Here is a 24,056-nt window from a genome sequence, read left to right on the forward strand (position 1 = left end):
GAAGTGCCCCTTTATTATCAACTTTTAAAACTGCTGTTAAGGAACAATTTTGCTGAGACTCGTTTTATTTGTGTTGGTGTTCTGTATTGTTGTTGTTGACATTGTGATGTGTATTGGCTGTTTGATTTTTACCTGTACACCACTTTGTTGCAGCTGCTGTTGTTTTTGAAGTGCTTTATAAATAAAGTAGTAGTAGTAGTAGTAGTAGTAGTAAAGCAAATGGCCTAAAAATTGTACCTGTAATCATTAAGGTTATAATTATAATGTCCTAATTTACATTGATATAGAACTCCTGAATATCTTTCTAAACCTTGTGTTAAATTCTCTCTTCCAAATCTGACTCCCATAGTAACATCCTCAAATAAAGCAAGTCTATACATAATATGTGACTGTAAATTTTAGAGATAGAAGATTGAGGAGCCACAGTGTCATCAAAAGGTAAAACCTCAAGCACACTTGGACTTGTGGGAAACAGCGGCATACAGGGCTACAGGTATGTAAGTTTTATCTAAAAAAATAATGCATGTTGTTCATTTGTTGTTTAACAACTAAAAATGTTTTTTTTTTTGCTCAATCACAAGAGCCAAATATGCTGACCAACAAAAGCCTCACTAAAACTCAACATGTTATACGTTGTCTTTTGCCACTGAGTTTTAATCGACAGCATAGATGATTTGTGAGGACAGGTCTGATAGTCTGATCTCTTAGTCCATAGATGAGAGAAGTCAGACATCTGGGTAAGATAATAAAAATCACATAAAAAACATTCTGAATGCGAACAAGTACTATCCTTGGAACAATCATTGAAAGAGATATCAACAGTGGGTAGTAAATAGTTGAGGAGAGGCTGAGGCACAGCTGTATCAGATTCAGCACCAGTGTGTTACGAGCTTTATGGGCTAAAGCTTTGTCAGTGGAGGCCGACCTGGCTGCTAATATCACACCAATATAAGAGAACATGACTGCCACTCCAGCAGACACAAACACAAAACTAGTGAAAGCTTTGTCAAAATGATCAGACTTTGACGTAAGCAGTATAGCTATATCAGAACAAAGGCCTTTCACCTTTAAACTATCCAACTTTTCAAATAGTTCTAAAAACAACAGAGTTCGAATAATAATGTTTAGAAAACTGATTGTCCAAATCACAGTGACAGCTGCCCCTGTGTTTCTGATGGTGATGATGGCAGCATGCCTCAGTGGGTAACACACAGCAACATATCTCTCCAGAGGCATCACCACCAGTGTGAGAGGAGAAACCACAGTTGTGAGATTAGTGAAGATGATGATAAAAGCACATAACGGATATGACACTCTTATTTGAAGAACTAAAAGAAGTAAATGAACCTGACTCTGTCCCAGCTGTACAGTGTCTGCAAAAAGGAGGTTATAAAGAAGAACATAACGGCAGGTCTCACGAAACACCGGTTTACTCCTCAGAGTGAACAACATGATCCCATTAATGACGAGAAACACACAGGATGGAAGTGTAGTTAGAACTGAAATCATCACTCGGTCTGGAAACCCCAGATATTGGACAGTGATGTTAGTGAGAGACGGAGATATACTTGACATTGAAGAGAAAATTGAAGGCAAATATTACACTGTTGAAGAGACTGAAATACAAAAGCACAATGCCAGTTGTGTAAAATAAGAACTAAACAGCAAGGAAATACAGTTAACCTGTACAGAGCTTATAATTAGTCCTTGTTACCATGTGGGCAGAGCTGTTCTGCAGCGTTTTCTTGAACTTGCATACAATTTATGATGTTTGTTCTGGCAACCTCTTGATGACACACATCACATGTCAGCATGTTTACCAGATCACTAACCAGTGATGTAATCTTTCTTTTTCACATGTTTGTGTGAGGTAATAATGCATGTGTTGTGCTGTTGTCCATTGTTGTGAGTCTGGTTCTAAACTGCATGACAACCATTTTTACAAACCCGACTCAAAAAAGTTGGATGCTGTGTAAATGTAAATGAAAACAGAATGCAATGATTTGCAAATCTCATAAACCCATATTTCATTCACAATAGAATATAGTAAACATGTCAAATATTTATATTGAGGAAACATAAAATATTAAGAAAAGTAGTAGATCATTTAAATTTGATGATAGTGTGACATCTCAAAAATGTTGGGATGGTGCAACAAAAGCTGGAAAAGTAAGTGTTACTAAACAGAAACACCTGAAAATAGGAACCGGTGAGTAACATGATTGGGTATAAAAGGAGCATCTGAGAGAGGCAGAGTTTCTCAGAAGTAAAGTGGACAGAGGTTCACTAGTCTGCAAAAACTCTATCTACAATCTGTGAAATAATTTCATCATTTACAGAGCATAATATCATCAATGGATTTTGCAAATCTGGAGAAATCTCTGTGCACAATATTAGATCCCTGTAATCTTTAGGCCCTCAGGCAGCATTGCATTAAATACATGGAAGTCACTGCATGGACTCAGGAACGCTTCCAGAAATCAATGTCTGTGAACACATTTCGTTGTGCCATCCACAATTGCAGAAAGTTCTATTATGCAAAGAAGATGGCATATGTGAACATGATTGAAAAATACCACCCTCTTCTCTGGGTCAAATTTAATTTAACATGGACTGAGGTAAAATGCAAACGTGTTCTGTGATGAGAGAAATCAGAATTTGAAATTCTCTTTTGGAAAACACTTCCGTGTTTTCTGTACCATTTCTGGACCATCCAGTTTGTTATTAGCACTCAGTTTAAAAGCCTGCATCTCTGATAGTATTGGGGTGCATCAGTGCCTATGGAATATGAAGCTTGCATAAAGACCTGCATTGTGCGTTTGTAGTAGAAGAGTCTGCCTGCCTGCGGTCCATACCTTTCACGAACTGAAAATTGGATTATGAATTGGAAAAATACAACAAAGAAGACCCAGGACTGTTGAGTGGCTAGAATCCTCTATCAGACAAGAATGGGACAAAATTCAGTTCAGTCAATTTGATTTATATAGCACCAAATTACAACCAACAGTTACCGCAAGGAGCTTTATATTGTAAGGCAGGGGTCATCAACTACATTTGTCCAAGGGTTGTAATTTTTTGTAGCAGACAGTGTGAGAGCCAGATGCTCTCATAAAGTAAGACAAAATTAATATTGTATCCAAAGTAAAATATTATTATTTGACATATCAATTTTCCTTTTCACATTTTGCCCTCGGTGAGAGGTAGGAAGCTGGAGTGAGTATTCTTGTATCACCTTGGCTTGCTGCCTGTATGGAGTTTTCACCAGTAGACGAGAGGGTTGCTTCCCTGCGCCTTTGGGCCGGGGAATGAGTCCTGACTGTTGTTTGCGCTTATAAGCTGAATGACAGTTCAGAGTACCCACCCTTTTTGGAGTTGCTGGTTGGGGTGCCCCCAACCCCCTGCCTAAAAACAGCCACAATCAACCCCGTGCCCAAAAGGTCATCTGTCACCAGTCTAAATGATTACCGCCCTGTGGCCCTCACACCGGTAATCATGAAGTGCTTTGAGAGGCTGGTTCTCCAGCACATCAAAGACCACCTGCCCCCCACTTTCGACACCCATCAGTTTGCATATCGTGCAAACAGATCCACAGAGGACGCCATCGCTGTAGCTCTCCACTCTGTGTTGAGCCACTTGGAGCAGCAGCAGAGCTATGCTTGCATGCTCTTTGTGGATTACAGCTCAGCGTTCAACACAATCATCCCGGACATTCTCACCACCAAACTGCACACCCTGGGCCTCCCCCCTCTCACATGTTCCTGGATCAAGGACTTCTTAACCAACCGGCCCCAGACTGTGAGACTTGGCCCCCATCTCTCCTCCACCCGCACACTGAGCACTGGCTCCCCACAGGGCTGTGTGCTGAGCCCCCTCCTGTACTGCCTCTACACCCATGACTGCAGTCTGGCCCACAATAACAACCTCATCATCAAATTTGCTGACGACACCACAGTGGTCGGACTCATCTCGAAGGGAGATGAGGCAGCTTACAGAGAGGAGGTCCTGAAGTTGACAGCCTGGTGTTCAGAGAACAACCTGGTACTGTACACCATGAAAACCAAAGAGATCATCATCGACTTCAGGAAGCACAGGACTGACCCAGCTCCCCTCTACATCAACGGCGAGCATGTGGAGAGGGTCCACACCTTCAGGTTTCTTGGTGTCCTCATCTCTGCTGATCTCTCTTGGTCAGATAACATCACAGCTGTTATCAAGAAGGCTCAGCAGCGACTTCACTTCCTGAGGGTCCTCAGGAAGAACAACTTGGACTCAAACCTGCTGCTGACCTTCTACCGCTCATCCATTGAGAGCCTGCTGACGTACTGTATCACAGTATGGTACGGCAGCTGCACTGAGGCAGACAGGGTCAGGCTTCAGAGGGTAGTCAAGACAGCACAAAGAATCGTTGGCTGCCCTCTCCCCTCCCTGATGGACATCTACATCTCCTGCTGCATCAGCAGAGTCAGGAACATCATCACGGACAGCTCACACCCTGGCTTTGACCTGTTTGTCCTGCTGCCCTCTGGCAGGCGCTACAGGTGCATCAAAGCCAGAACAAACAGACTCAAGAACAGTTTCTTCGCCAGAGCAATCACCACCCTGAACTCACACACTCACCCACCGTAACTGTGCAACACCCACATCTCTGTGCAATATTAGATTATTCATACTGAACAATATCTAACATTCCTATATTGTTTAATATCCAGTATTCATTCACTAGTGCAGTATTCATTCACCAAGAGCAATATTCATCATCTTCATTATTATATGTATACACATATTTACTTTCTTACAATGTACAGATGCACCAATGTATGTATATATTTTTATACATTCTATTTTTTGTATATTTTACACATTGTTTATTTCTGTATATCTCTTGATTATATTGATTATACTAGATTATAATATTTTTATAATATTTTTATTTTAGAGAGTTTGATTTTCTGTTACATGGCACTGAACAGGAGTGGCCCTCCAATCTCATTGTACATCCTGTATAATGACAATAAAGGCATTCTATTCTATTCTATTCTATTGTGAACTGTCTGTGCTCTGAGGTATATTGCAAATTTTGTTTTCTTCTGTAGGGGGCGCTATTGCACCTCTAGCCTTATTTGCCTAGTTATGGGTTCAGGCTGGGTCTGTACATAAGTGATTAAACTTTTAGGCTGATATGACAAAGAATGTGCAAATAATTGCATAAAAAATTTAGTGGCGAGACAAAACAAATGAAAGATGAATTCACTGACCTGCTCCAACAAGACTGTTCCATATTCTGCAAAACGTCCAGCAAACTTTGATGCCTTACTTGTCTGCATGCTGATCCACTTTGGTGTCACTGGGTCAAACGCCCTAGGAGGAGTTTGTTCAAATAAGAGGTGTGCAAAATTGCTGACTCACCAAAGGATAAATTTCAAGCCAAGATGACTGATTTCCTGTGGGTCGTGTGGGGTTGCCATAATAATATTTTTTGTTTGTCTTGACATGTACTCCGTCTGTGTAGTATTTCATGGTTCTAGGACAAACCTGATTTTGGATTCTCCCATAGGAGCCCGAAAAATGAATTTTCCTCTGACTTTTTGAGAATGTTCAGGGGTCAAATTTGTGATCAAAGCCAGAGGAAGTATTGTAATATAATAATAATAATAATATAGATGAAAAGTATTGGAAAACTTGAGCAATTCCAATTAAATAATTTTCCAGTCACCCTTAACCTTACCTTTTCTAAAACTGTTTGCCCTGACCCACATCCTTGGGTCGGTTTTGTGCATTTTTGAGCTTTTGACCTACCAGACACAATAGGCTCCTTGCCCACCCTTAGGTTGGCTCAGGCCCTCTGAAAACTAACTAAAACTAACTGAATAAGAGAGAAAAAAGTAAAAATAAGATAAAACTAAACAATAACATAAAATCCCAAACTATTATTACCCTGATAGTCACCAGACAAAATTTTTTGTATCATTCTAAAATGGGAAATAAACTATCTGAAAGTATATTACTGAAAAGCTGTAAACAAACCACCCTCTTCTTATCTTATTGCCTGTATATTCAAAATAACAAAGTTGATTATTTATTTAAATTTGGAGTTTCCAGAACCAGAACTATCAGACTTATTTCAATCAACTCTGAGTATGTTTATCCTTGTGTTAGAAGAAAAAGAGCCAATATCAGTGGGACTTAAATAACAGCACCCATCATGGCCACTAGTAAGTAGAGGGCAGATCCTCCCTTTTAATCACTGGACCAAGGAATATGAAAAATGTATCAGTGTGGACCATGGTGATTATCTTAAAAGAACAGCAGAAGACAAAAGTGGGATTTAATCAGCATCATCATTGTAAGTTTAATTAACAGCAAATTAAGGTTGAAATGAATAAATTTTACCTTTGATTTTTGAAATGCTGCAAACACACAGACAGTTATGAAGTTGTTTGTAAATGCCCTCTAAATACTGGAAATTTTACTGAGGCTTTAGCTAAAAAACAAGACTGCTCAAGTGCTTGAATACATAAAAAAATATACATAATTGTTAAAACTCCTTGTATAACAGTTGCATATAAAATTTGCAAAAGATAAGTAAAGTGGGAAAAATGCTAAGCAAAGTTCATAGCTATGCGTTTATTACTATTATGTATTAACAGAAGCCTTGCAGTATAAACTAGAAAAATGATATCAGCATATATTTATTCTACGTTAGATTTGCTAGTTTTTCGAAGTCTGGTTTTGTTTTGATCAATAAATACTTTATATTCTAAAATTACATTAATGTTTCAATGATTTTATTGCTTTATTGCTCGACAGCACAGATGGTACACGAGGATGCCTCTGATGGTTTGGTCTCTAATGCCATAGATGAGAGGACTCAAACATCTGGGAAGAAGCATCATAAACACATAAAGTACATTCAAGATACGTAAATATGTTATTCTGTCAAGGACTTTTGAGATCTCTGTAGCCAAAGGACCATGAATTGTTGAGGAAAGACTGAGGCCCAGCTGTATCAGGTGCAGCAGCAGTGTGTTACGAGCCTTATGGGCTGAAGCTTTGTCTGTGGAGGCCGACCTGGCTGCTATTGCAACACCAATATAGGAGCAAGTGACGGCCACAGCAGCAGATACAAACAGAACACAAGTGTAAGCTTTGTCATAATGTTCAGAGATTGGGACGAGCAACAAAGGAGTGGGAGAGCAAAAGTCTTTCATTTGCAAACTCTCTAGGTCTTCAAATGGAAAAGTTAACAGCAAAATCACTTGAATGAAAACATTTAGTGAACTGATGGACCAAACTATGATAATCGCTAGTGCTGTGTTTCTGATGGTGATGATGGCAGCGTGTCTCAGTGGGCAGCACACAGCTACATATCTCTCCAGAGACATCACCACCAGTGTGAGAGGAGAGATCCCAGATGTAAGATTGGTAATCATGATCAGAAAACCACATACAGGATATGTAAGTCTGATTCTACAAACAGACAGTAAGTACAACAATTGACTCAAAAGCATATATACAGTCTCTGCAAAAAGTAAGTTATAAAGAAGAATGTAACAGGCTGTTTCATAAAACACTGGTTTACTCCTCAAAGTGTGCAGCATGAGCCCATTAAAAAAGAGAAACACACAGCAGGATCCTGTAATTGGAACAGATGACAACAGAACGTCCAGTATCCCTCTGTACTGCAGTCCAGCAGTGAAGTTAGTCTGAGACTGAGTGACGTAAGACATGTTAGAGATGCATTTACAGGACTGCCTTCAAAAATTGATGGTATCTGTTAAAGATTTTATCTGGATATGTAACCATTCTCAAATAAAAAGCAATCAAGAACTAGGCATTTAAACCTACATTAAGTTTAAATCCACAACAGAAAGTTTCAATTTTGTTGTTGGTTAGCAGATTAGAAGCAGTGCTTGATTCCTTGTGTTCAAGACCTTTCTACAGAGTTTATTCATGTTCACATGCATTTTAAGAACTCAGTTCTCATGACACAATCACGTGTAAGCAGAGTCATCCAATTAAACAGTAATGACTGAGGTAATCTTTATCCAATACTGTGAGCCATGTTTTTCTCAGTAAATATGATAACATAATTTAAAAAATATCAGGTGAATCTCAAATAACCTGCTGTTTTCTAATATTCTAAACAAAACAATTCAAAAAATAAAACTATGTAGCACCATGGTAAGCACGGCAATTGCAATCAAGTGTTTCATGAAAATAATTTCTTAATGAACTATTAAACCATCAAAATAAAGTTCAAATGGAAAAAAAGATTCATGTAAATAGTATTAAACTCTCAACAGAAACCTCTTTCAAAAAGACAGAATTCAGAAAAAACATTTTAAAAATGTGAGCAATTTGATTCAAATTCAGAATTTTTTTTTTCCGTTTTTGGCCACAGCGGCTTTTATGAGCAGTGGAGAGAGACAGGAAATCAGGGAAAGATACAGGGGAAGACACACGGGCAAGTTGCCGACGGGCCGGGACTTGAGCCCACGCCGCCCGCACCGCAATGCGGCATATGTATGTGGTTGCTGGCTTCACCACTAAGCCACCCAGGCGCCCAGAATACAGAATTTTTTTGACATTTGTAATGTCTGTACAAAAGGCTCCACAGATTTTGTGGTGTATATTTTAGACTCGCTTCTAGTTTGAGTAGAGTTCAGATATCCTGAAGTTCTGTGAAGTAATCTCTTAGACCTGGCAGATGAAAGGGAATGTTTCTGTGTCACTGAGAGTTTTCTGTGTGTGGTCAGTGAGAGAAGTGTGATAATAAATGTATGATAAAAGTAAGTACTTCTTTTTTTACAGAAATGGTCACATTCCTCTGTTTGTGAGTTGATTTTGTTGATTGTCATATACTTGACTTGACTGAACATGCTATCCCCCAAACTACGTGCTATAGTTCACATGCAGTCTGTATAAGTTAGCTATGTGCTCTCTGTGTTATTCTTGGTGTAATTAACACAAGTAGCTCAGACTGTATTAATGGAACTTTATTAGTACACATAACTATGATAAAATATACTTAGTATCCCTTTTCGCTCTGTCTTACAGAACCACACATGAATACACATATGTACCCCAGTATATTTAGAGCTAAGTCTACTTAGACCACGCTACTGTGTATCAGTAAAGGCTAATTAATATATGTGAAATTGCACTCCTGCTTCTTTTCTTGCTATTGCACTGGGAGAAATCAACTTTATTAATCACACACAAGTCACACTCATCATCCTGGCCTTTAAGTGGTGTTCTGGTCCACCTAAAAAAAGCTGCTAACATCATACAGTGCTGAACAGGAAGTGCTGACGCTGTGACTTCTGCTTTCCCATTTTTCAGAATTAAACTGAATAAACAGTGCAAAATACACCAAAGCAAACAGTGTCACATTGAACAAATATCAATGTCAATTTCATAATTAGTCAATTTCATCTAATTATTTCTGCAACTACCACAGCTAACACTGCAGCACACCGCTCGAGCCTTGGAATGGTTAGTCCAGGTTTTGATGCGAGCTTGGCTTTCCCAAATACAAGCTCTATCTTCAATTCAATTCAATTTTATTCATATAAATTACAACAAACAGTCACCTCAAGGCGCTTTGTATTGTGGGTAAAGACCCTACAATAATACAGAGAAAACCCAACAGTCAAAACGACCCCCTATGAGCAGCACTTGGTGACAGTGGGAAGGAAAAACTCCCTTTAACAGGAAGAAACCTCCAGCAGAACCAGGCTCAGGGAGGGGGGGGGTCATCTGCTGTGAGGGGAGAGACAGGAAAAAAGACATGCTGTGGAAGAGAGCCAGAGATTAATAATAATTAATGATTAAATGCAGATTGGAGCATAAATAAGGTGAATGAAAAGAAACAGCAGAACTAAAGGAGGGTTCAGGGTCACCTGATCCAGCCCTAACTATAAGCTTGATCAAAAAGGAAAGTTTTGAGCCTAATCTTTAAAAATGGAGAGGGTGTCTGTCTCCCTAATCCAAGCTGGGAGTTGGCTCCATAGAAGAGGGGCCTTCTTTCAGCTTCACTTGACTGGCTACCTGTTCATTTTAGGATCTATTTTTAAATTCCTTTATTTGCTTTTAAATCTAGAAATGGTCTTGTCCCACCTTATCTCTCTGAGCTTCTACACTTGTATATTCCTACCTGGTCACTCAAGTAGGCAGACCAGCTGCTTCTGATGGTGCCTAAAACTAGGTTTAAGCTCAGAGGGCCAGTGGCAGCACTGGAATGATCTGACACTGCATATTAGACAGGCCTCATCACTCGCGCACTTTAAATCACTTTTAAAAACTCACCTTTTTTCTTTGGCTTTTAACACTAATTAAACGCTGAATCTGTGAGCAGTGTTATTTTTTTTATGTAATTCTCAGGTATTTTACTTTATTGAGCTGTTTTATGTATATTATTGTTATGTTGTACAGCACTTTGGACCCTGTGGGTGATTATAAAGCGCTTCATGAAGAAAATTGGATTGAAAGCTGAAGGCTCTGCCTCCCATTCTACTCTTAAGTATCCTAGGAACCACAAGTAAGCCAGCAGTCTGAGAGAGAAGTGCTCTGTTGGGCTGATATGGTACTATGAGGTCTTTAAGATAAGATGGTGCCTGATTATTCAAGATCTTGTATGTGAGGAGAAGGATTTTAAATTCTATTCTAGATTTAACAGGGAGCCAATGAAGAGAAGCCAATATGGGAGAAATCTGCTCTCTCTTTCTAGTCCCTGTCAGTACTCTAGCTGCAGCATTTTGAATCAGCTGAAGGCTTTTCAGGGAGCTTTGAGGACAGCCTGATAATAATGAATTACAATAGTCCAGCCTAGAAGTAATAAATGCATGAATTAGCTTTTCAGCATCACTCTGAGAAAGGATGTTTTCCAGTTTGGTATTCTAACTGTGAGGCAGCAGTGCTAACCACCGCGCCACCTACTGAAGGACAAATCCTGGTCAAAAATGAGTCCAAGATGTCTCACAGTGTTACTGGAGGCCAAAGTAATGCCATCCAGAGTAAGTATCTGGTTTGACACCATGTTTCTAAGATTTGTGGGGCCGAGAACAAGAACTTCAGTTTGATCTGAATTTAGAAGCAGGAAATTAGAGGTCATCCAGGCCTTAATGTCTTTAAGACATTCCTGCAGTTTAACTAATTGATGTGCGTCATCTAGCTTCATCAGTGGATAAAGCTGAGTATCACCTGCATAACAATGAAAATTGATGCAATTCTTTCTAATACTGCCTAAGGCAGGGGTCGGCAACCTGTAGTACGGAAAGAGCCATTTGAAACCGGTTTCGCTTAACCCTCTCAATTGGAGGGGAAGGCAAAATGTCAAAAAAGTAACTTAAAGGGCCAAATTGTATGTTATTTTTGACATCAATTCGTGGACCGGAAGTGGGCGGGGCCAGAAGCGGCCTCTAGGCCGCAAGTTTGGACACCCCTGACCTATAGCATGCTCTAATCTGTAATAAAATGTTATGGTCAACAGTATCAAAGCTGCACTGAGGTCCAAAAGGACAAGAACAGAGATGAGTCCACTGTCAGAGGCTGTAAGAAGATCATTTGTAACCTTCACTAATGCTGTTTCTGTACTGTGATGAATTCTGAAACCTGACTGAAACTCTTCAAATAAACCGTTCCTCTGCAGATGATCAGTTAGCTGTTTTACAACTACTCTTTCAAGCATCTTTGAGAGAAAAGGAAGGTTGGAGATTGGCCTATAATTAGCTAAGACAGCTGGGTCAGTGATGGCTTTTTAAGTAGAGGTTTAATTACAGCCACCTTGAAGGCCTGTGGTACATAGCCAACTGTTACGACCTGTCTAGGGGCCCGGAGCGCAACATGACTGAGAACACCATTCGCCCCCCAAGACCCAAGCAGCCACACAACAACCGTCTATGCAAATATATATACACAATGCTTTATTAGTTCACAGACAGATACACAGAGCGATTCACATCAGGGTGAGCCCAGGCCAAAACAATAAACAAAACGGGAACTAAAAACTACCGTGATCCGGCGTCTAACCTAAACCAAAAAGAAACAAAACAAATGACACTTGCTTACCTCCCTACCTATAACAACACAGGAGAAAACTGAAGAAACAAACTGGCGGCTCACCCCTACCCACTCTGGAACAGAACATATGTTTAGTATGGTGGCTGGTTGAACGCTTGGGGACACAAATGATGCTCTCGGGTCCGCGTGGTCCCTCCAGCCTCCTAAGTAGGGCGTGTCCCTCTATTGCAGCCAACCGTCAGCAGGCGGGAGCACACCGCACCAATCAAACCCGAGCACCTGCACAGACAAATTAGCATATAACAGACACACCCACACACAATACCCTTACAGACGTAACACCCCCATCACCAAGAATTAAACAGCGTTTAATTCCAACTCCTAGACAAGACGTCTGCCAGAACATTTTCAGTGCCTTTCTTGTGGCTAATCTGCAGGTTGAAATCTTGCAGAAGCAGAGACCAGCGCATTAGCCGTTGGTTTGAATTGCGCATCTGGGATAGAAACACCAAGGGGTTATGACCAGTAAAAACCTGAACTGGGTCCGCACTGGACCCAACATAAACCTCAAAATGCTGGAGTGCTAGGATCATTGCAAGCGCTTCTTTCTCAATTGTGCTGTAATTTAACTGGTGTTTGTTAAATTTTTTTGAGAAATAGCAGACAGGATGATCCACCCCCTGTGTATCTTCCTGTAGAAGAACGGCTCCTGCACCGCAGGCGCTGGCATCAACGTCCAACTTAAAAGGAAGCGCCGGATTTGGAGCGACAAGGACCGGCGATTCACATAACAGGGTCTTCGCAGAATCAAAAGCAGACTGACACGCGGATGTCCATACAAATGGTTTTAGAGGGCTCACCAGGGCAATAAGGGGAGCCACCACACTAGAAAAGTTCTTACAAAAACCTCTGTAATATCCGCACATTCCGAGAAATCGCCTTAGCGTTTTTTTTGTCTGCGGAACAGGGAAGTCGAGAATAGCCTGTACTTTGGCTGTTACGGGTCGCACCTGACCATGGCCCACTTGCTTCCCCAGATAAGTAATGGTCGCTTTTCCAAATTCACATTTAGCCAAGTTTAATGTGAGTGAGGCTTCCTGAAGACGATTAAACACAAGGGTTAGGGTTTCTAAATGGTCAGACCAAGTAGATGAATAAACCACAACATCATCCAAGTACGCCTCACAACCACAAACTCCGGCCAGTACTTTATCCATTAAGCGCTGAAACGTAGCAGGTGCGTTCCGCAGCCCAAACGGCATTACTGTGTACTGTAAAAAATGATCGGGGGTCACAAAAGCAGAAATATCTGAGGCTCGTGGAGTCAGCGGCACTTGCCAATAACCTTTTAACAGGTCAAGTTTAGTTACGTATTGGGCTGCACCAACCCAATCGATACAGTCATCCATCCTCGGAAGAGGAAAAGAGTCCAGTTTTGTGATCGCATTCACTTTCCGGTAATCATTACAGAAACGAGAGGTGTCGTCAGGTTTTGGAACCAGAACACAGGGAGAACTCCAAGCACTAGCACTGGGAATTGCCAGTCCGTGTTTGACCAAATATTCTACCTCCTGCTGCATGATCGTACGCTTAGCAGAGTTAATGCGATACGCGTGTTGCTTGATTGGTGGGTGACCCTGCACATCAATGTCGTGACATAGCACAGATGTTTGTTGGGGATGGTCAGAGAAAAGCAACAAGTGGCTCTCTATGAGGGCAAGAATGTCAGCTTTAGCAGGGGCAGAAAGGTCAGCCAGGAATGACTCAAGATTATTCAGCACCTCAGAGTTTGTTAGCCGACCCACTCTCACATCCTCTCTCCCGGTCAAACCATCATCAGAAGGTCTGTAGGAAGACACAGAACACACAGGGACTGGGGCAGCAGAGCTGTCTCTCGAGATATAGCGTTTCAACATGTTAACGTGGCAAACTCTGGTTTTCTTTCCTCTATCTGGAGTGTGGATCACGTAGTCTGTGTCACTGATCTTTCGCTCCACGTGATATGGACCTGCAAACTGCGCTTGTAAGCTGGATCCTGATAAGGGCAGCAACACTAACACCATTTCACCAGGCTGGAAATCCCTGGTAACACATTTCTTGTCATAACGAACCTTCATCTTATGTTGGGCATGAGCTAAATTCTCCTGCGCTAACTGGCAGGCATGGTGGAGCTTCTCCCTAAAGTTACTAACATAGTCCAACACGTTATGTTGGGCTTGAGGAGTCTCCGACAACCACTTTTCTCTAAGGAGACGCAGAGGTCCACGTACCACATGACCGAACACAAGATCAGCGGGACTAAATCCTAAAGACTCTTGTGTGGTTTCTCTCACGGCAAACAACAGCAAGGGCAAACCCTCGTCCCAATCTCTACCAGTGTCAAGACAAAATTTCCGCAGCATCATTTTCAGAGTCTGATGAAATCTCTCTAAAGCACCCTGTGACTCCGGGTGGTATGGGCTGGAGGTTATATGCTTAATTCCCAACTCCTTCAGAACCTGTACAAACAGCTTGGACATAAAATTCGTACCTTGGTCCGTTTGAACAACGTGTGGTAGCCCAAACGTAGAAAAGAATGTAGTAAGGGCCTTCACAAAGGTTTTTGCTTTTAGAGATCGCAGGGGAAAAGCTTCAGGAAATCTTGTGGCAGCACACATTACTGTAAGAAGGTATTGGTGACCGGCTTTGGATTTTGGCAGTGGGCCCACGCAATCCAGAATGATTCTCTCGAAAGGTTCTCCTATCACTGGAATAGGGTGTAAAGGTGCCTGTGGGATAGTCTGGTTTGGTTTACCTGCCATCTGACATACGTGACACGAGCGGCAATACTTCAGCACATCGGATTTTAACCCAGGCCAAAAGAAACTACGCAACACACGGTGGTAGGTTTTCTTAATACCAAGATGCCCGGCCATACCAGAATCATGAGCCAAACTAAGTACCTGTAACCGATAGGGTTGCGGTACCACCACCTGGGTGATACTGTGCAGGCCACTGGAGTCAGGGGACCATTTCCTCATGAGGACTCCATCCTGTAGGAAGAAGTAAACGGGGCATCTCTCTTCGCCAGAAGCTGCAGCAGAGGTAATGTACACACTTAGAGATGAATCGTTTTTTTGAGCATCTGCTAACAAATCCCTATTTAGCTCTAAGCTCAACTCAGATCCCTTTTCCAGCATGTCACCCTGAACCGCGGGTGTACTCCCCTCAGCAGGAGTCACTGGAGCAGGCAAGAGACTTTCATCTAACGCAGCCATAAACGTGTCAGCACAGCCAACAACATCAGAAAATTTACGCGACTGCGCACGAGTAGCAGCACAAGCGGGGAACACACTTGACGCATCCAACACTGATGCGTCTGAACTGCAGCTTGACGCTACAGGCACATCAACCACTTCTGGGGTGGGAAAAACACGTCCACCAGCTAAAGATAAGATAAGATAAGATAAGATAAATCGTTCCCCAAAATAAACGTAACCCCCTCAGCAGGCAATCGGGACCTCACTGCGACTTTAACACGGCCGGTTACTAAAGGTGAGTGTAAGTACACCATGTGTAACGGCACACGGATAACACTCATTTCGATTCCCCATACCAGCACATCTGACATACATGCAGTCTCATCAGACAGTGGCAACACAGAGTCCAACATAAAAGATTGATGAGCCCCAGTATCCCTAAGAATAGTGACCGGCACCATCTCTTTCCCCTCCCCAGTCCTAGATACATAACCTTTGGTGATGAACTGTTCAAAACCAGGTTCCACCCCACAGCTAGGTCGCAACTCATGAGGTGAGAGCATCTCAGGCAGCGGGGAGATTAAACCCACAGACATGGGGGACTTCTGACTCTTCCGCTGTTCTTTTTGTCTAAGCACAGGGCACCTAGCAATTAAGTGCCCTGTTTCATGACAGTAATAACACTCACGGTTATCACCACCCACAGTCCTGCGATTTTGACCAGACACGAACAATCTCACTTTCTTCTCTGAACCTGTTTTCGCACCGCGGGAGAGAGCAGTGGAAAATACGGTTTTATGAGTTAACGTGAACTCATCAGCCAAGACAGCTGCCTTGGTGAGCAGTGTCACCTTTTGTTCATTCAGGTAAACAGCCACCTGCTCCGGCAAGCACTTCTTAAATTCCTCCAACAGAATGAGCTCTTTAAGATCATCAAAATCTTTCACTTTGCTAGCCTGACACCAACGCTCAAACAGCCGACTCTTCTCCCGTGCAAATTCCACAAATGTCTGGCCGTCAGACTTCTCACAGCTCCTAAATTTCTGGCAATACGCCTCAGGAACAAGTTCATTGGCCTGCAACACAGTCTTTTTAATAATGTCGTAGTTAAGACTATCCTCAATAGACAGGCTAGTACACACTTCCTGTGCTTTACCAACAAGTTTACACTGTAACAGTAGTGGCCAACACTCCTCGGGCCAGCTCAGCGTGGCCGCCACACGCTCAAAAACATTAAAGTATGAGTCGACTTCTGCCTCACGAAACGGAGGAACTAATTTTATGTGTTTAGCAATGTCAAATGCTGCAGGAGCAGTGGAGTGCGGGTGAAGGGAGACAGGAGTAGAAGCCGCCGGCAGACCATTCCGCTCAAGCTCTAAAGCCCTGATGCGGAGATGCATCGCCTGTATATCAAGTTCCTTTAACCGCAAAGTTAAACGCAGATCTTCTGTGGACATACCCGAAGGAGGACCTAACCCCGCACTCGGCTCCAACCCAGCCGTAGGCGCGCCAACAACCTCTGGGACAGCCTGCGGGTCAACCCCCGCACCAGCCTCCGCTGGTTGCTTGGCAACCACTACCTGCAAAGGAAGCACGCCTTTGTCCACCAACCCTGCACCCAGAGCTGCCATCACATCCGCTTTACGGGCACTGTAAGACACAGCAATGTCATAACAATTGGCGATAATTAACAAATCCGCTTTCCTACAATTCTCCAGCTTATCCCATGACGGAGCAATGACAAAATCATCTAGAGAAAACTCCATAACACCCCTCCCACAGCACAAGAAAAAACCACAACCACCAAACAACACACAAAACCCAAGCAAAAAAACAGAGGACGAGCCCCCAATTCATGTTACGACCTGTCTAGGGGCCCGGAGCGCAACATGACTGAGAACACCATTCGCCCCCCAAGACCCAAGCAGCCACACAACAACCGTCTATGCAAATATATATACACAATGCTTTATTGGTTCACAGACAGATACACAGAGCGATTCGCATCAGGGTGAGCCCAGGCCAAAACAATAAACAAAACGGGAACTAAAAACTACCGTGATCTGGCGTCTAACCTAAACCAAAAAGAAACAAAACAAATGACACTTGCTTACCTCCCTACCTATAACAACACAGGAGAAAACTGAAGAAACAAACTGGCGGCTCACCCCTACCCACTCTGGAACAGAACATATGTTTAGTATGGTGGCTGGTTGAACGCTTGGGGACACAAATGATGCTCTCGGGTCCGCGTGGTCCCTCCAGCCTCCTAAGTAGGGCGTGTCCCTCTATCGCAGCCAACCGTCAGCAGGCGGGAGCACACCGCACCAATCGAACCCGAGCACCTGCACAGACAAATTAGCATATAACAGACACACCCACACACAATACCCTTACAGACGTAACACCAACTAATAAAGACATATTGATCATTTTTAAGATTGAAGCATCAGTAATTGGAAAGACTTCTTTGAACAGTTTAGTAGGAATGGGATCTAATAAACATGTTGCTGGTTTGGAGGAAGTAACTATTGAAGTTAACTCTGAAAGATCAACTGGAGCCAAAGCGTCTAAACAAATACCAGCAGTGCTGAAAGCAGCCGAACATGAAGATAAATCTTGGAGATGGTTATGAATAATTTTTTTTGAGTAGTAAGATGTCCTAGCTTTATGGAGGGCTTTATAGAGCAACAAACTCTTTTTCCAGGCTAAATGAGCATCTTCTAATTTAGTGAGATGCCATTCCCTCTCCAGCTTATGGGTTATCTGCTTTAAGCTGTGCGTTTGTGAATTATACCACGGAGTCAGGCACTTCTGATTTGAAGCTTTCCTTTTCAGAGGAGCCACAGTATCCAAAGTCGTACGCAGTGAGAATGTAAAACTATTGATAACTGGGAGCAGAGTTTAGGTAGCTGCTCTGCACTGTGTTGGCACTGAAGAGCATAACAATGAAGGAATTAGATCCTTAAACTTAGTTACAGCACTTTCAGAAAGACTTCTACTGTGATAAAACTTATTCCCCACTGCTGTGTAATCCATTAAAGTAAATGTAAATGTTACTAAGAAATGATCAGACAGGAGGGGGCTTTCAGGGAATACTGTTAAGTCTTCAGTTTCTATACCATATGTTAGGACAAGATCCAGAGTATGATTAAAGTGGTGGGTGGGCTCCTTTACATTTTGAGAGAAGCCAATTGAATCTAACAATTGTCACAGACGGGGCTGTGTGGGGGAAAGGCTGGACCTAAATGCAGGAGGCTGAAGACAAAAACTGAACTTAAAGCTGCTTTATTTGCAGGTGACTTAGTTAATCCAAAAAACACAAAACACAAAAACCCGAAATCTCAACCAAGGGAAAAAACACTCACCAAGCCTGGGAGAAGGAAAAAATAAAAATACTAAACCTGAACACACACAGCAAAGAGGGGAACAATGAGGGCAACAAGGACGACACCGCAACAATGAACAGAGGAAAAGTGAGGGCTTAAATACAAACAAGGAAATCACGCAGACCTGACACTAAACACTGGGAAACACAAGGAACTAGAAAATCAAACATAACCACACGCCACAACAAAAGAGACAAAAAAGCAACACAGTCCAAAACACAAAACGGTGGCACATAGCCAGAAAAAACAGTCCAACAGGCTATGGAGGGAGCTGGAGGTGACGGAACAGGAGCTGGGGCTATGGAGGGAGCTGAGAGGACTGAAACTACTAACTCTGATGTTGATGAGGGGACCAAAGGCGCTAAAGGGACCAGAAAAACTGAGGGGTCTGAAGCTGAGGGCACTGAGGCTGAAGGGGCTGAGGGCACTGAAGAAGCAGGTGAGGTGATGCAGGTGAGGATGACGTGGCTGGAAGGACCAAAGGAGCTGAGAGGCCTGAGGGGACCAAAACTACTGAGGGAGCTGAAACTGAGGGGACCTGAGGGCCTAAGAGGTGTGAAGCTGAGGCTGCCACTGAGAGGAGCCGAGCTACGGAGGGGGCCACTGAGGGGACCGAATGGAAAGAGGGGACCAAAGGGGCTAAAGAGGAGGGAACTGAAGGGGCTGTAATTGAAGGAATTGAGGGCACTAAAGGGATCGGAACTAAAGCTACTGACGCTAAGGAGACAGAGGGAACAGAGGCTGAGGGAGCTAAGGAGACAGAGGGAGCAGAGGGAGCTGGGGCTGAAGTGCAACCTGGGGGCTCTTAAGCTGAAGACGAGGCTGTGGTCTCTGAAGCGCCGACTGAAGGGTGGGTGCTCCTCATTTGAGGAGCAGGGATAGGTGCAGAGGCAGGCCAGTCCATGGCTGCCTCCACCAACGAAAACAAAACAGGTGCCGGAGAGAGCCTGTCCTTGGCTACTCTCACCCTTGGGGCAGGAATGAGCGCAGAGGTGGGCCTGTCCATGGCCACCTCCACCCATGAAAACAAAACAAGTGCTAGGTGCTTCACAGGAGGATAGCTGTACATCTTTACAGAGTCCATACTCTCTAAAAACTCAGTCCTAATGTTGGTAGATTTTCAGTCTCTAAAACCACAGTCTCACAACTAATGATATTACCATGAGTCTCAGCAGAAGAAGACCATGATCCAGTGAGGACTATTTCCATAACAAAATGCTGAATTAAGCCAGGTAAAAAATCCAAAAGTCCAGGGGTGAGCTGACAACAGTTTGTGTACTATGTGTTTCCCGGCTTCTCGATCCTTCTCATCAGGCATCTCAAGCCATTGTTCACGAAGCACAGTTATGGCACCAATAAACTCCTGCTTCACATCCTCTAGTGTACAAACAGTCTTACAAGATGGGCTCATGGTCTTATGATCTCCCACTGGCTCAGAAAACACAGTTTATTTGTAACTCAGTCTCAGGATAATTACGTGTTATAGGTGTTTCACTGAGAAAAAATTTACTCAGATTGTTCATAATCGTCACACTCAGGGGTGAAGGCTGTGGTAATCTGTGGGAGCACAGAGGCTGCAGGTGTTGGCGGTTCTCTGGCGCTTCTGCCTGCCAGAATGAAATATAATTCCATAGTTTGAGGTGTTGACTTGGGCTACAAATTCCCCAGATCCCAATCAAGTATCTGTGGGATGTGATGGGCAAACAAGTCCAATCCATGTAGACCCCACCTCGCAACTTGCACGACTTAAAGGATCTATTGCTATTGTCTTTATGCAGATACTACAGCTGTTATGGTCCCTGGGTCTAGCACCTGGGGTTTTGAAATGCCTTTGGATTGCAGTTTCTGGTTCGTTTCTTTATATTTATTTCATGGGGTTTTGGTTCTTCTAGTTCTTTTCATGGATTATTTCCTGAGTCCCTGTGTCTGTTTTTCTCTGCATTTCCTTTGGCCAGCTTATTTTCTTCTATAGTAGATATTTTCTTCCATAATGTGTCTGCCTCCTAGTGTTGTGTCAAGTCTGCTTTTCTGTGTCCATGTCTACTTCCTATTTTACTTTGGCAGTCCTTTGAATTGTGTGCCTTGTGTTTGGTTTTGCTTCCCTTGTCTTGTTATCTTGTTAGTTAGATTCAGTTCAGCTGTGCTCCCTGGTGTGTCCACCCTGATTTCCTCTTTTGTGTGTATATATTGTCTGAGTCCTCCTCTGTTTCTTTATCATGTCATCATTGATGGCTTCCCCCCTTGTTGTGTTTCTTAACTTGGTACATTCCCATGTGGTTTCCTAGTTTCCTCCAAGTCCACTAAGAGTATTTCTGTCACCTGTCCAGCTCAGTGTATCTACAGTATACTTATCCTGTGTTGTCAGTTGTGGTTCGGGTTCTCCTTTTACCTTTTTATCCTCAGGATGGCCCCGGCTCCGGCTGGAAATTTTTCACAATTAAATCCACTTTTTTGAAATAATCGACAAAAATCAAAATAATCCATTTTCCTGAAATAATCCACTGGAATTGAGCAGGATTCACTTCAAAGTTTTATTCCCACAAAGTGTTACAAAAAACAAGAAAGCAAGCAAGTGCCTACCAGGAGTGTACAGCCTTAAGCGGTTAGTCCAGCACAAAGAGAAGCAGTGCAGACAAAGAAAAGGCTGCTTCAACCACGAAAAACAGGGCAATAGCCTATATGCCATGAGTAGTGGTGACATACTTCCGTTCAAATTCAGGCCACATTGATCACTTCCGGTTGCCCCTGCTCAACGTTCTTTTTATTGATAGCTACAAGAACTAGACCATGAAGAAGACACAAAAGTTAAAATATCTACTCGCTACTGGTACAACAACTGAATTTTGCTGTGTGCCGTTGTGTCCACTGAGTAGCAGGTACAACAGGATGCTCAGTTTTTTCATTTTCCTGCAGATGAGGAGTTAAGTCGACAATGGATCGTGGCTATCCGCAGGGAAAATTTAGCCATTAAAGCTCACACTCGGGTTTGTAGCCACCATTTCAAACCTGAGGATATTCAAGAGCCAGAGCCTGCTTTGTTTGGGTGGAACAATTACTCAGTTCCACTTCCACGGCCAGGGGTTTGGGAGAGAAGGCAAAGACCACCGCCAGAAGGCAGCGGGGAGGAGGATAACATACCAACCAATGCAACTGGAGACGTCCTTAAGGAACACGATTATGCCTCGTCTCCAGACCCTGTAGTCGTGGATCTGGTGTTGGAAGAAAAATAATGCTCTCCGGGACGAAATCCGCCAGCTACGGGAACAGATTGAGAGCCTTACGCTGAGGCAGCGATTCGGCATTCACTGTTTTGCTGCATCCGAAAAGGACATCAGATTTTTCACAAAGTAAGTCTGTGTGTGTTGATGTATGTGTTTGTGTTATACAGAGTATGAAATTATTTTAGACAACTTTTTCATTAGTTTTATGCAAACTGTTTATATTACCGATTATATAAAATACGCTAGACGCAACCCGAGCGCCTCTCCTGTACTGAAGGCAGTAGCACTTCCACTGAAAATCATTCTATCATTTCATTCCACTGAACACGACCCGAACTACACAAGTAGCCAGTCAAATTAAAGTCCAAAGTCATCTCTTTTCCAACAGTGTAAGTGTCAGCGTTTTACATGAAAAATCCACAGAACAAGCAGTCAATACCGAGTAAAAAAGGGCTTGTTTTCTGAACCCCAAAACATAAATAACACCTTACCGTTGCAGTTTTATGGTTATAATCCACATTAATTTTTCTACCTGGCCCCTATGATTCATTGTCCTTGCGTGACACAGACATGATTCCTCTGTCATTTTTATTGGCATTTTTAAATATGAACACTTATTGGTACGTTTTGTTTTTTTCAGATTTGCATCATATGACTTGCTGATGCGTTTCTGGGCCATGATTGAGCCCACTCTGCCATCCATGGTCAGTGTTCGCCAGGGACAGAGAGAGAAAAACTCTCATGGACTCTACTGACTCAACCCATACCCTGCAACCCATTGATGAGTTCCTCCTGTTCTTAAATTATCTTACCCTTGGATCCAAACAACGGGACCTTGCTGACCGGTACGGTGTCCATCAGTCTACGGTCAGCCGGATCATCACAGCATGGAGCAACTTTTTATTTATTTACAGTGCTCGGCTCAATTAGGATCTGGATACCTGAGGACCAGATACGTAAAAATCTACCTGCAGACTTGTCTGTGTAGATTCTCAGTCATCCAGGTCATAGTAGTCTCTGGAGCTTGAAAAAGGCGACTGGACTTCTTTTTGTTTCTTGAAGACGTTTCACCTCTCATCCGAAAGGCTTCTTCAGTTCTCAACCAAATGGTGGAGAGACCCAGGTATTTAAACCCCTGTGGGCGTAGTCCCATGGAGGTGGTTATGACCCTCTATTGATCATGTGCTTGAACACGTGTGCCCAGGTGTGAAGGGGGCGTGGGTCATATTTAATCAGTGGTTTCAGTTGAAACCAATTTAGGACTCCGCTCCATTGTTTCCTGTGGCCTATTGAGGTCACTGGAACAAAGGTGTGAATGGGGGTTGAGACGTCTGGGAAGGGAGCTCAGGACAGCACTGTAAGCGGGGGAAAGTTGGTGACGGGAAAGTTGGTGCAGACTTCAAGGATTTCCCTGACGTTACAGTCATCCTTGACTGCTCTGAGTTGAGGTGTCAGTGCCCATCTTCCCCTCTCCTCCAGAGTGAAGTGTTTTCATCTTATAAATCACACTGCACTCTGAAGGGGCTGATTGGGATTGCACCACATGGGGCAGTGACATTCATCTCAGGACTGTATGTGGGTTCCATCAGTGACAAGCAGATCACACTTGAATCTGGTCTCCTCACACTCTTAAAACCTGGGATGGCTGTCATGGTGGACAGAGGCTTTCTTATAGATGACATTGTACCCTGCAAGATTTACAGGCCAGCATTTCTCTCCGGCAGGTCTCAGATGTCTGCAGATGAAGTTAGGGAGACCCAGGCCATAGCACGCCTCAGGGTGCATGTGGAGCACCTCATTCGCAAAGTCAAAGAGCACAAATTATTTGACTCTGTAATTCCACTAGGTGTTTTTAGGATAATCAACCAGCTGTACACTGTCGCTTGTCTACTCACAAATTATGAAAATTATGAAAATGGTCCACTAGTAAATGCTGAAGCCTGCCATCTGAGCAACTGCAGGATAGTAGATTGTAAATTCACTGTTCATGTTGTTATACAGTTTGTACTTACAATAAAATTGAATCACTTTTGTAATACTCTGCTTTTCACAGACCCCTTTTCCCCCCCTTTTCTCAGTGTTTATATTAAGTATTTGCATATAAGTCAGGCCTTCAACTGGGATATTAAAATGCAACACTTCCAAGTAATACCAGCAAAGTAATATGAATATTTTATTTTAAGTAA

General features: G+C 42.9%; 2 protein-coding genes across 2 annotated transcripts; both read right to left on the bottom strand.

The window, feature by feature from the left end:
- Positions 1-618: 618 nt before the first annotated feature.
- On the bottom strand, positions 619-1,575 carry LOC115791903 (odorant receptor 131-2-like). The gene has a single exon (XM_030746198.1). The coding sequence runs from the start codon at positions 1,573-1,575 to the stop codon at positions 619-621; it is 957 nt and encodes a 318-aa protein (XP_030602058.1).
- A 5,210-nt stretch (positions 1,576-6,785) lies between these two features.
- Positions 6,786-13,238, bottom strand: LOC115791905 (odorant receptor 131-2-like). Its single transcript, XM_030746200.1, has 2 exons — positions 13,218-13,238; positions 6,786-7,703 (listed from the first exon to the last, which is right to left on the bottom strand). The coding sequence occupies exons 1-2, from the start codon at positions 13,236-13,238 to the stop codon at positions 6,786-6,788; spliced, it is 939 nt and encodes a 312-aa protein (XP_030602060.1).
- Between the last annotated feature and the right edge of the window lie 10,818 nt (positions 13,239-24,056).

This window comes from Archocentrus centrarchus, chromosome 14 (assembly GCF_007364275.1).
Source record: "Archocentrus centrarchus isolate MPI-CPG fArcCen1 chromosome 14, fArcCen1, whole genome shotgun sequence".
Taxonomy (NCBI): Eukaryota; Metazoa; Chordata; class Actinopteri; order Cichliformes; family Cichlidae; genus Archocentrus; species Archocentrus centrarchus.